General features: G+C 42.0%; 2 protein-coding genes across 4 annotated transcripts; both read left to right on the plus strand.

Annotated features, from left to right (window-relative positions):
• The first annotated feature begins 154 nt into the window (after nt 1-154).
• Nucleotides 155-12,743, plus strand: LOC127002185 (uncharacterized). 3 transcript variants are annotated; one of them, XM_050867873.1, is made up of 5 exons: nt 155-964; nt 2,293-2,529; nt 8,117-8,930; nt 9,197-10,305; nt 10,638-12,743. In XM_050867873.1, the coding sequence occupies exons 1-4, from the start codon at nt 670-672 to the stop codon at nt 10,302-10,304; spliced, it is 2,454 nt and encodes an 817-aa protein (XP_050723830.1). In that variant the 5' UTR covers nt 155-669; the 3' UTR covers nt 10,305; nt 10,638-12,743. The 3 variants fall into 3 exon arrangements, with proteins under 3 accessions (XP_050723830.1, XP_050723831.1, XP_050723832.1); XM_050867874.1 differs by having other exon boundaries at nt 160-964; nt 8,135-8,930; XM_050867875.1 differs by lacking the exon at nt 155-964 and adding an exon at nt 999-1,628.
• Nucleotides 2,541-8,109, plus strand: LOC127002187 (uncharacterized). Its single transcript, XM_050867877.1, has 2 exons — nt 2,541-3,284; nt 4,503-8,109. Exon 2 carries the CDS (start codon nt 4,719-4,721, stop codon nt 6,126-6,128), a length of 1,410 nt encoding a protein of 469 aa, XP_050723834.1. The 5' UTR covers nt 2,541-3,284; nt 4,503-4,718; the 3' UTR covers nt 6,129-8,109.
• Nucleotides 12,744-12,993: the final 250 nt, after the last annotated feature.

Raw genomic sequence — 12,993 nt, forward strand, 5'->3', positions numbered from 1 at the left:
TTATATTTACCGACTTCCGACCCAAAAAACTGTCTCCTGGGCCCCGATAACGAGATCTATTTATATTTATAGTTAAAATAGTTAATTCCTGATGTTTCTTGGTAATAGTTAAGCATCAGAAACCGGTAAATACTATGCTCTGAGCACGATAATCTGGCAACAACCCTTGAACTCAGCTGCGGGGAAGAAGAATCGCTGTCCTTATCTTCTAAATAACATCCATTCAACAACAACAACATAAATTTCCTATCAAGAAGCTTTATTATAGGATAGTTTGTTGAGGATAGGTGATCAAGGGGACCCGCTGAGGAAACTGAATGGCCGAGCTACGAGAACGATCAAGTAGAGCTGTAGACACGCGACCTGCTGGATACTGAAGAGGGCGAGGAGGTAAAGGATATTCTCACTATGTTGAAGTCAGCAGGTGGGGCATAGCTATTCCTCGTCACGTTCTATGTACCGTACAAGGTAAAGAGAATAGAAGCTATGTTCACCAGGGGGGGGGCGGCGTACTACCTAAATTTGTCTCTTCTGCGCATGAAGTACGTCACGTGAAATATGACTGAGGGGTCCGGCCATGGAAGAGAAGTCAGTCTCGCGCGCACCAGCCTCTCGACATGAGCTCCTCACTCACTCAGCAGGAAACTTAGCTAAAGTGTGTTTTTCAATATGCCAACTAGTTGTATTGTGCGCGGTTGTCGGGCAGTTTATGTGAGAGGAAACAATAAAATACGGTTTCATCGGCTGCCAAAAGATCAAGAACTTAGAAGGAAATGGATGGAAATATGTGATATAAAAGACTGTTATTCTCGAGCAGATTCTATTGGGTATGTGTGTAGTCGTCACTTTGAAAATTCAGCTTTTGAACGCAACATAAAGTACGAATTGCTTGGGTTACCTGTGCCTCCAAACAACATAAAATTCAAGCATGGAGCAGTGCCAACACTTCATCTCCCAAACTCAGGTAAGTACATGGAGGTATTAAGGGTAAGTTAACTGTATCTTTTTAGTTTCCTGGTGCTACTTACACATGTATCCTTATAAGTTGTATAATCACACTCTGTACTGCCTGGGGGTTGGGATGGCATGCTCCTCCCTTCTCCTTTGTTGTTTTACTTGCAACAATAAACTATCAATCAATCATCAATCAATCACTTCCTGTGTTACATATATACAGGGTGTCTCGCTATATATGTCACCAGGGGAGGGATTACTTCTGCAAGTCTGCCTAATAATATCTATGGAAAATGAACAACAAAAGAACAATACACGAATTTTGGACATATAGAGAACACAAATGGAGAGAGAGAAAAAAAAAGTAGGGATTTGAGTGCCGTTAGAAAGGCGGTAAATATTCCCGACCAAAGTGTTCCTCCCGAAGACCTCGAACTTAGCCGCGGGAATCGTTGTGTGTCTTCTAAATAACATCCCTTCAACAACAACGACATAAATTTCCCATCAAGAAGCTTTGTTACGGGATAGCCCTTTGGAGATGAGCGATCAAGGGGACCCGCTGAGCAATCTGAAGGTGGCCGAGCTACGCGCAGAGCTGCAGACACGCACCCTGGAGTTGGACACTGAAAGGGAAAAGGAGCTGCTGGATATTCCCACTATGTTGAAGCCAGCAGGTGAGGCAGGAGCTATAGCTACACCTCTTCACGTCCAAATACTAAGTAGAATGTTTATTAGTGTTTCAACCATTATCACTGGAAGAAATTGAAGACAGAAAAAATTATATCACAAAAATTTGGATCAGAAAAAAAAATTCACCAAAACTAAAAGACTCAACAACGTCAATCAAGAATAAGGACTATAAGTGGGAGCCGTTACAAAGGCAATCCCACTCCTACTACTGGACTGGACTGGATGTTTCGAGTATTGGGGTATTATTCGGTATTATTACAGTGTTTGCCCATACTCACCCCACTATGTGCTGGAATGTCTTTTTAGTTTTTACTCCTATATGCCTGGTGTATTTTTACTCCAATGTTATCTCAATAAACATGAATCATCTTTGGATAATATTGATTTTTTGACTAATCACTTGAGGTTAAAACTTATCATTATGTGAGGTATTTAGGTCTCAATGTAGTGCAATAAGTATAGTCCATTTACATAAGCTGGGTCCGTAACTAATAGTGAATAAAGTCAATGTTGCTGATTGTTTTATTCTATATTTTCAGCACTTGTTTCTCTGTTCTTATGTTTTATATGGAAGATCCTAAATAAAAAGCACACAAAATAGAGGTTGTACTGTATCGGGTATTGATTAGGTTACTTTTTGCTCAACAGATGATAGGAGTGAGAAAGTTGATTTGATGGACTTGAACATCAAAGAGGAAGATATTGAGATTAAAGAAGAAGATGTGGAGATGAAGGAGGATACACCAAAGACTGAGGAGTCCAGAATGACTGCCAGGCGGGGAGAGAAGAGGGCCCTTTCTCGCTCCTGCTCTCCTGAGTCTGCCCCAAAAACCAAAGTGAAGGATGAACCTGAACTCTACGAAAATGTGGCTGTCATCGATTGGGGTAAGTATATTTTCTACCTTTTGTGATGGAAAAAACAAACTGGAAGTATCTAATCTCTCATTAAATTAGTTTCTTTGGGGTTAAGCATTCTGTATCATAACCACTTCTTTTCCCACCTGCTCCACGAACATTCACACATGAAAATTTGCTTTAACAAATATATCATATTGCAAATTATGGTCTTATGCACCACTGCCTGAATGCACCAACCCTTGGTCTGAATGCACCACATATAAGGTTCCAATGTACCACATGCCTGGTACTAATGCACCACTCCCAGTCTGAATGCACCACCCTTTATGGTTCCAATGCACTGACCTAAGGCCAGTTGATATTTTACATTTTAGCTCCCATAACCACCCTTTATGGTTCCAGTGCACCGACCTAAGGCCAGTTGATATTTTACATTTTAGCTCCCATAATTACTTGTTTACTAATGGTTTAGGAATTGTTTATAAAAAAACAGCTTGTTTCCACAGTCTCAACTGACATAATAGGCCTAACTGCCTGTTTACTGGTAGTGTGTTTACCAGTAGTTTAGGAGACAGTATCAACACAGTGCCTTCAGTCACTCACAATTCTGGGAGTACAGAGAAGACATCTCCAAGCCTTTAAGCCATTTACAATGAATACCAAAAGACCTAAGGACTGGATTCACTTTCCATGTGTAGTGTGTGAAGGGGACGTAAGACCACGCCAGGAAGCCATGCAATGTGATAGCTGAAAAGCTTGGCAGCACAGAACTTGTAACTCGGGTTTGTAAGATAGCATTTTTTAAAATGGTATAGTCAAGAGGGATAAAAAAAAGTGTTTTTTGATAAAGTTGCCCATATTTACTGCCAAAAACATGCTTTGAGAACTTCAACCTATGTGCTTGAAGAGTATGACAGTGCCAATACTACAGACCTTCAGAAAACAAAAACTAATTAATGACAACTGAGTAATGTAAATATGAAAGGAAATCTTTACCCCTTTTGTGGGTTCAAAAAAGTGCTTAGATGGGGTAAAAAAAAAAATGTGACCCCTCACTTTACCTTTGTGCAGTAAATGAATGTTAGGAGATTACAGAGGGTCATGGCAGGTGTGTGGAGGGTAAAGAGGGGACTCATGACAGGTGTGTGGAGGGTAAAGAGGGTTGTGACAGGTGTGTGGAGGGTACAGAGGGTCATGGCAGGTGTGTGGAGGGTAAAGAGGGTCGTGACAGGTGTGTGGAGGGTACAGAGGATCATGGCAGGTGTGTGGAGGGTAAAGAGGGTCATATAACAGGTGTGTGGAGGGTACAGAGGGTCATGGCTGGTGTGTGGAGGGTAGAGAGAGTCATATAACAGGTGTGTGGAGGGTACAGAGGGTCATGGCTGGTGTGTGGAGGGTAGAGTCATATAACAGGTGTGTGGAGGGTACAGAGGGTCATGGCAGGTGTGTGGAGGGTAGAGAGAGTCATATAACAGGTGTGTGTAGGGTACCAAGAAAAAATTTTCATCTGCTTGATCAAACTGCAGAGGGGTCACTATTTTTACCCCAAATTACCCCCCTCCCCCCCCCCTTTTTTTTTTTTTTTACCTCTTGACTATACTGTAATAACAAGAATGAAAGTACTATTTCTCCCTAAAGTTAGGTGCATTTCACGAACCCCAGTAGCCCTGAAGCAGCCTGTCTACTTCCCTCCTCAAAGGATGGTGCCAGACAGTGCCAGGTGTATGGCTGGTGGTATAGTGAAGTTTTCAGTGTTGTGTATAATTATATACCAACCACATACTTTAAATTTATGGAGTATAAACAATCCAGCTTCACCATAACTGTGGTTTGCATACACTTGGACAATATGTATTTGGTATTCCATGCCTTGTTGTTTTGTTTGCGTTTCATTATTCTAAATCCAGCCTCCACTGTGGTGGTGGAGGGGCAGAGTGTGGTATGGTGGTAATGAAATAGGCAGTTTATGAAGTTGAACTGACTGTGCATTTTTGCTTCAGGTATCACAAGAGAATTCTACAGGAAACTGAACAAGAGAGAAGAAGAGTTGCCTGTGTGTTCGCTCAACAACGTACAAGAAATGAGCTCTGATAGCTTCACAGAAATCTCAGTTGCATGTAACCCTTCAGAGGACTTAACAATAACACCACCAAGTACATCAACCATAGATGACCCTTCAGAGGAGTTAACCCCACCAAGCCCATTGCCTTTTTTCAATGTCAGCCTGCCTGTGGAAGAGGTCAGTCAAGCTGTGGATCGAAACACCCCTTACCACCGAACCAATTCCCACTGACATAATGGTGGATGCCCCAACATCCTACCATGTAGTGGGAGAAGGTTCAAGAAAAGGAGGTGATCTTCTCACAGATAGCCTTGGATTCCAGTACGTCAAAAAGCGGGTAACGTCGGTATCAACATCATGGATCTGCAGCATCCGTACAAAGAAGAACAGGTGTTTTGCTAGTGTCACTCAGCAAGGTAATATCTTCACCAGAGGTCCCAAGGAACACAACCACAGAGGCAACCCAGGGGCACAACTTCGAGCACAAGCCATATCTGTGGTTAAAGCAGCAGCCAGGGAAGATCTCTATAAATCTTCTGGGAAGATTGTTACAGATACACTATTGACACTCGCAACTGACAAAGTTCAACTGCCAAAAGTATCCAACCTGCAGAGAACTGCCAACCGTGCCCGACAACAGCTGCGACCAAAGCATCCAACTGATTTAGAATTCGAGATTGCTATTGCTCATATCCCAAGTGATTTTCTTCAACAAGATATTCACCATGAAGGTCATCGTCACTTGATATTTGCTTCTCCTCTCCAGCTTTCCTTCCTTAGCAAGTCCAAGATTTGGTTCATTGATAGAACTTTTAAAGATGTCAGGGAGCCATTTGTACAGCTTGTCAGCATTCACAGCTACATCAAGTTTGGTGACTGCACAAAGCAAGCTCCACTATTATTTGTAGTTATGTCCCGACGAAAGACCACAGATTACACGGCTATCCTGGATGCTATTATGGAACTCCTCCCATCCAACATCATGGTTGAAGAGATTGTAGTAGATTTTGAACGGGCTTTGTGGAGTGCTCTTCATAAGTCTCTACCGGATGTTCCTGTGTTTGGGTGCTGGTCTCACTGGGCACAAGCTGTGTACAACAGAATTAAGGAATATGGACTACGCCCAGCATATGTTCACCAACTTCCTTTCCGTAATTACATACAAGATTTGATGGCACTGCCCAACCTTCCAGCCTCCCATATCAATAATGCTTTTTACCAGCTGAAAGACAGATGCCCTCAGGTTCAGGCTGCTCAAGCACAGAAGCTCCATAAACTCCTCAACTACCTTGAAGAGACGTGGATAACCAGCGCATCATGTCCACCTTCTACCTGGTCAACATACAAGAGGGTAGTGAGGACGAATATTGAAGTTGAGGGTTGGCACCATCGTCTAAATCACAACTCCCCCACTAAAAGGATGAACCTCTACCTACTAATAAATACACTTTATGACGAGACAAAGTTGCTCTCTCTACAAGTAAGGCTGATCAAACAGAAGAAAATATGTAGGATCCAGAGTAAGAAAACCCACTCTAAGCAGCGGGGTCGAAAATCCAAATAAATGTTTAATTTACACGTTTTTTCACTTATACGCGATATTTTTTGGAGTGGCCATCAGATGTCACACGCAACTGGACTTACATGGCGCCGCGGCAACACAGCTAAGCTCAGTTCTTCCCGCACGCCACTTGAACAACAATACAGTACCCACGCTGCCACGCTACTCAACAATAGGGGTGGGCAGGTACCGGTACTAGACTGCTTGGTACCGGTACTAATACTAGCCAGTCGCTCATGGTGTCCCTAATTTCTTCTTCACACTAGTGAGGCTGAGACTAAGTGCCAGAGTGGATATCTCGGTGATATGGATATTCTCTCTCTCTCTCTCTCTCTCTCTCTCTCTCTCTCTCTCTCTCCACTGAATGAAGTGAATATTTATTTTTCGATAGAAACCTACCTCTTATTTGATTTACATTGTTTTTGATTTACATGACCTCTTCAAGGACACAATACTCGCGTAAATCGAGAGTTACCTGTACCTGAGGAAATGTAGCAAATTAGCAGACCATGGAGAAGATTAAATATCCTACTGTGCACCAGTAACTTTTGTAATTATCATTGTTCATTAAAAACCTCACTTGACTGACAGTATTCAAACTTGGATATGACAGTTGTACTTTTTAACTGTGAAACAGGGCACTGCAGTATTTTAACCCTCTCGTGCACAGTAAGTTTCCAATAAGTTTCTGTTCCACTCAGGCCCAACCGGCCCTTTTTTTGCCGCCGCGATACTCTACATTCCCGGACGTATTTTACCCTCACAGATATATAGTACCCCAATAAATTTGGTATCAATGGCTTCATAAAGACTTGTACTAGAACATGCGCAAATAAAAATAGAGGAAAATATATATATAAACAATAGAAACTCGTTTCAAGTCTCCGTATTGAGTATTGTAGAGAATAAATCTTAAGTACCAACTCTTCCCCACTCGCTATCTTGAAATTTTGTGGGCCAACTTTTTTAGCCAAATATATGTTCCGAAGCAAAATTTAGTGAGTATTCTTATGGTATCCTCAAAATCCTCATACGCCTTTTAGTTCCTGAGTTACATCAAGAAAACTATGTTTTTTTCCTCTCCCGTCAGAGTAGGTTAACAAATAAAAATCGCTCCACGCTCATCTACGCTCCTTAGATAGGTTACCATATGTTACCATTAAGAAACTTATCCCAACAAATGACGCTCCAAATTTAACGCACTTCCACTGAAAACTTAATTTTTAATAAATTTTTTTAACTTTTATGACGCGTTACATGCCATCGTGCGCCAGGACCATTTACCTTTTGATGACGCGAAACGCATCATTGTGTGCAAGAGGGTTAAAATACAGTACCATAGTAATAAAGAATAATAATAAAGACTTGCTCTATGATGATTCTCTTTATTTATTGCTACATTCTGGTAACTTACATTTTATTGGAACATTTCATCAATGATCTTCCAGACACCATTACAGCTCGTAAACAATAACTGATACTGTATGACAATCATTCTTTTTAACTGTGTAACAGGGCATTGCAGCATTTTAAAATCATAATAAAGAATAATAAAGACTTGCTGTATGATGCTTGTATTAATTTACTGTTACACTCTTGGTAACTAACACTGTGTGGTGAACGAGACTTCCATTGATTACTACAATCGGACTACAAAGTTGGTGCATTCCAGACTAGGCTGGTGGTGCGTTCTGTTCAGTGCATTACATCCAACTTCCATCCTTTGCCTTTAAATGAACACCAACATTCACTGTCACATTTTTTTCCAGTTGTATTTTTTAACTGAACATGCTGATTCCCTCCAGTCACCCTCCCTCTCCCACTGCCCCACTTATTCCCCCTCCTCCATCACAGTGCCACTAACAAAGAAAATATGGACCATTCATTTCAGCCCTACCAACCAAACTACAGTAAAATCTCACATCTAATAAGTAATAGGCACAAAAAAATACACTTTAGGGTCATTTTATGCAATTGAAATATTTTACCAGGATCTTCCTCTGACCCAGAACCTTCAAGCAGGAGCAGAGAACCCGACCATTCCCCCATGAGACCCATGAGGCCCCAGGAACATGACCATACACCACCCACCGCTCCAGCTCTCAAATCCTTAGCGGAAGTGAAGAGTCAAAAGAGAGCTAAAGGGCCCATTACAGACACTGGTGGCACCCCTATAATAAAGCTCCAATCTCAAAGTGTCATGAGTGAGGATGGCAGTATGTGGCATCGTGACCCTAACCCTAATTTAGCAAAAAAGTCTGCCTCACAGCAACTGCCAGCTGGACAACTCGCAAGCTCTATAGATGGAAGAAGGCGACCGGAGGAATTGTTTGAGGTGTTCATTCCTGACACTGAGTTGGCTGACATCAATTACCACACCTGCAAGAAGATTGACTCACTGAGGCCCAAGTTCAGGCAACAGGATTCCTTAACCATAGAGCCGGTGACTGTCATGGAACTCAAGGCATTGTTGGGTATCCTCATAGCTTCTGGTATCAAGGGGGACAATCATGCAGAGACAGCCCAGATGTGGTCTCCGTTTGAGGGGTGCCCCCTCTATCGAAGTACCATGACAAATGCAAGATTTTGCTTCCTACTGAGTGCCCTCCGCTTCGATAATTCTGACACACGATCTCAGAGGCTACTCGAGGACAAACTGGCACCCATCAGGTCACTCTGGGATGCATGTGTGGCATCCTGCTGGAGCTGCTATGTGCCAGGACCTCACTTCACAATCGGCGAGCAATTCCTCCCCTTCAGGGGGAACTGTTCCTTCAGCACAAACATTACCAATAAGCCTGCAGAGTAAGTAGTCCTTCTTACCTATCATTCCATTATATACTTACCTGTCATGTATAATGTACTGATCTGGGTTTTGCAATGTACTGCTTTGTCATTTTACAGTATACATACCAGTCATTAGATATACTTACCTGTTATGTATGAAGTACTGATTTGACCATTGATAATGTATTTACTTGCCATTTTACTGTATAATTACCTTGTACTTCCAGTATTGTATACCTGTGTGATGTGATTATCAATTACCCTTATCTCTTTAATTGTTACAGGTATGGACTCAAGATCATGATGCTGTGCGACTCAGAGACAAATTTCATGTGTAATGCCATGCCATACCTGGGGAAGGGGACTGTCACACTGCCCAAAGACATCAAGATCTATGGGGAGTATTACATGACAGAGTTGACACAGCGATTCCTACGTCGGGGGCGTACGGTCACGGCAGACAATCATTTCAGTACCCTGTCAGGAGCTTTGAGACTACGTGACAGAGGGCTTGAGTTTGTGGGGACCATTAAGCCAGAGCCATGCCTGCCGAAAGCTGTGTTAGATGAGAAATTGAAGGACGGGGAGACTGTAGCTGCGTTCAACTACAACAAGAAAGTAACACTGGTGTGTCACCGGACCAATGAGACGGAGAAGGTACAACTCCTGAGCACCATCCACCACAACCCAACAGTAGTAGAGGAGGTCAAAACTGATGTACAGATGTTCTATAATGCAACCAAGGGTGGGGTTGACATGTTTGACCAGCTCTGTACCAAAACCTCCTGCAGCAGGATGACAAATAGGTGGTCACTCTGCTTCTTCTTTGGCATTATCAACCTGGCCTACACCAATGCTTACATCCTTCACCAAGTCCAAAATCGAGGCAGGAAGACTATGACAAGGCGGGAGTTTGGTATGAAGTTGGCAGAGGAGCTTTGTAAACCCTGGGCGTTGAAGAGACTCCAGACAGCAACTTTACCATGTGAGCTGAGGTACCTCATAGGGTCGGTGTATGGCATGAATGGCATGATAAGCGACCACAGCCCAAAGGAGCCTGCACCTGGACTACAATACCACAGTCCAGAGGAGCCTGCACCTGGACCACAATACCACAGTCCAGAGGAGCCTGCACCTGGACTACAATACCACAGTCCAGAGGAGCCTGCACCTGGACCACAATACCACAGTCCAGAGGAGCCTGCACCTGGACTACAAAACCACAGCCCAAAGGAGCCTGCACCTGGTCTACAAGAAGGCTCCAAGAAGTGTATGAGGTGTTATCTGTGCCCCAGTTCCTCCATCGTGATGTCCAGGGTCACCTGTGCGACCTGCCAGAGGTACACTTGCCCCCGCCACTGCAGGATCACCTGTGCCACCTGTGCGTCTTGAGGTAAGAACAAAAGACATATTGTTTTCCATCAGAGGAAGGTTTATCCTTTATTCATGCACAATTTTGCAGTCATAGAATTAGTTTTGCCTGAAATATATATTCAACACCTCACAGTTGTGATGAATTAAAGAGCCCTCTGAAAAGTTAGATTTACATATTTTGATTTTGTGGGCATCAAACTAACTCTGATTTATTTTTGGGGGGTGTTAGTATATTGTAGAATGATAAAGGCACCTGCATTCCAAATTTCATGGATATTTATCCATATTTATACCCTTTAGGCAACAGGTACACAAAGACTTTACTTATGGAAACAAAACTTTCTCTGACAGCTCTTCATTGGTTGGCTCAAAAAAACTGCTGTGTAGACACTAAAGAGACTTATTCTACCTCTCCACGCCCCTGTAACCAGTCATCTCAAGATTTGTAATGCATGAGATATGGTTCATTTTTTTACACAACTTATTTTTTTACATACCTGTAAAGAGTACTATTCACAGTAGTTTAATTAACTCCAAACATAATATTAAGCATTGATTGTAGTTCCTGGTGGTAAACAGAAATCTAAAATTCACGTAGTAGTTGTGTGAGATGTTCAGAGCACCGGTAGCCTCTTGGGGTCCACATCCATCTTTATTTGCAGCAAGTGGGTCAGTCCCTTGCCCATACAATAGCTGCCACTTAGCCATCAATGTCAGCAGCTGCAGCAGTCCATCATTATCTATTAACTGCCCACCAGCCACCATCTCCCTTCACTGAGCCACTCACACAATCACTATCACAGGTATCATTCACTTCACCTTATAATGCAGTCATGCAGTCATCTTAATTAACATACACACGTTTCACAATAAAGTTCTTCAATACATTTGATGTTCAGGCAAAAGGAAATACATACCCTCACAGTAGTTGACACAAACAAGCATTAGGAAACTACTAATAATGATATGATCTGTTTTCTTGATTAATTTAAGATTCATTTTCTTGAATTAATCAACGTTGTATTTATTTTTTAGCGTTATTATGTATTTTCGTGTCAAATACTATATACTAAGGCCTCATTCATACACTCTTGCAGTATCCAAGCATTAGCAGTGGCAGCTGGCATACATACACCTCTGCTTGAATTAGTGCAATATTTTTCCCTTCATCTAGTTTCATGAATAAAGCTATTTTTTCTACCATTATAAAACATGAACAGTCACTTTCACATTCACCACCTGCCAGTATATTAAAATCCTCCAGCTCTGCTTTTGTATTAGGTTTTCAGTCATGTGAATTATGAGCACTACGTTATACTGCAGGCGGTTTATTTACATTATTTTTCTTCCTGTATCCAAAGAATACATCTAACACAAGTATTATTATATAGTCTTAGAAATTATACATGGATTGATTGACGGTTTATTGTTGCAACAGTACACAATAAAGGAGAGGGAGAGAACCTGTCATCCCAACTCCCGGGCAATACATAGTGATTTGCAGTAATACAAGAAACATGTGTACAATATATCATTATGTAGTAAAGTAAATTATAAGATACGTAATATCACTAATATGATAATAGAAAACAAGAAAAATAAACTCTACTTTCATACGTATTTTTCATTTCTGCATTTAACTAAGTATAGAGACGATCTGAACAATATAAATCCATAAAACAATACATAGTAACATCGTTCCCAAGTCTGCGTCCCGAGTGACCTCCATGAATGGACTTTGCCTCCGAATGCTTTATCATGGCCACTTGTATATAATTACTCACTTCCCCTTCTCTCCTCTTGCATCCTCTGCCTATATATGTACCTCACATCTGAAGTCTACGTGTGCTACCATACCCCTTCTTTTACATACATTTCCATACTGTATTTATTGCTGAAGGATATATAATTGTGCTTTTTTGATACCCAACTTTCTCATTCTCCTCTCAGACTGCTTCATCTTTCACCACTTTTTATCAGCTTAGTCATCATACTTTACCATATATACCTAAGCCTATGTGAGCTATACCATCTCATTTTTATTTAGTACTTTGCCTCCTCTGATTATACCTCACCACGAGCACTTCACCGCGTCATAAATGTACTTCTTCAGAGCTTGGCCTACGTGTGCTGCCATCCTGTTGCTTCCTTCTCCTTTCACAGCCTCACCCAAGGAGTCTAGAGAGATCCTGACCCATCCCGTTCACTCTTTGACTTTTAAATGTTTCATCAGCTCATCTCATAAGCCATCTCCAGCAGACTATATACTAAGTACCGCTATTTCTCCGTTTATTCATTCATCCACACCTTCTGCTACGACTGTAACATTTGTAATTTGTGAAAGCGTTGCATGGTTAATCGAGGTATGTATATATCATTGCCCGATATATGTCTTTATAGTCGATTGGTGATAAGATGTTGGGAGGATCGAGCTCTGTGCGTAACTCTCTGTCTCTCTCTCTCAGCTACATTTCCCTTTTATATCCCATCCATTTCTCTCTCTCTCTTTCCCATCCCTTCCCTCTTCCGCCCTGCCGCTCTCTGCCCCGCCATGGCCTCCCTCTCCTCTTCTCTTCGCGTTTCCGCATCCGCGTTCGTTTACCTTCCGTATGCTCTCTCACTGCAGTGGAAGTCAATTTTAATGCTGATGATGATTTCCGTGGCTGTAATGTCTATACTAACCTTTGTAAACCACTAACTGTAGGCG

This window comes from Eriocheir sinensis, chromosome 22, assembly GCF_024679095.1.
Source record: "Eriocheir sinensis breed Jianghai 21 chromosome 22, ASM2467909v1, whole genome shotgun sequence".
Lineage (NCBI taxonomy): Eukaryota > Metazoa > Arthropoda > Malacostraca > Decapoda > Varunidae > Eriocheir > Eriocheir sinensis.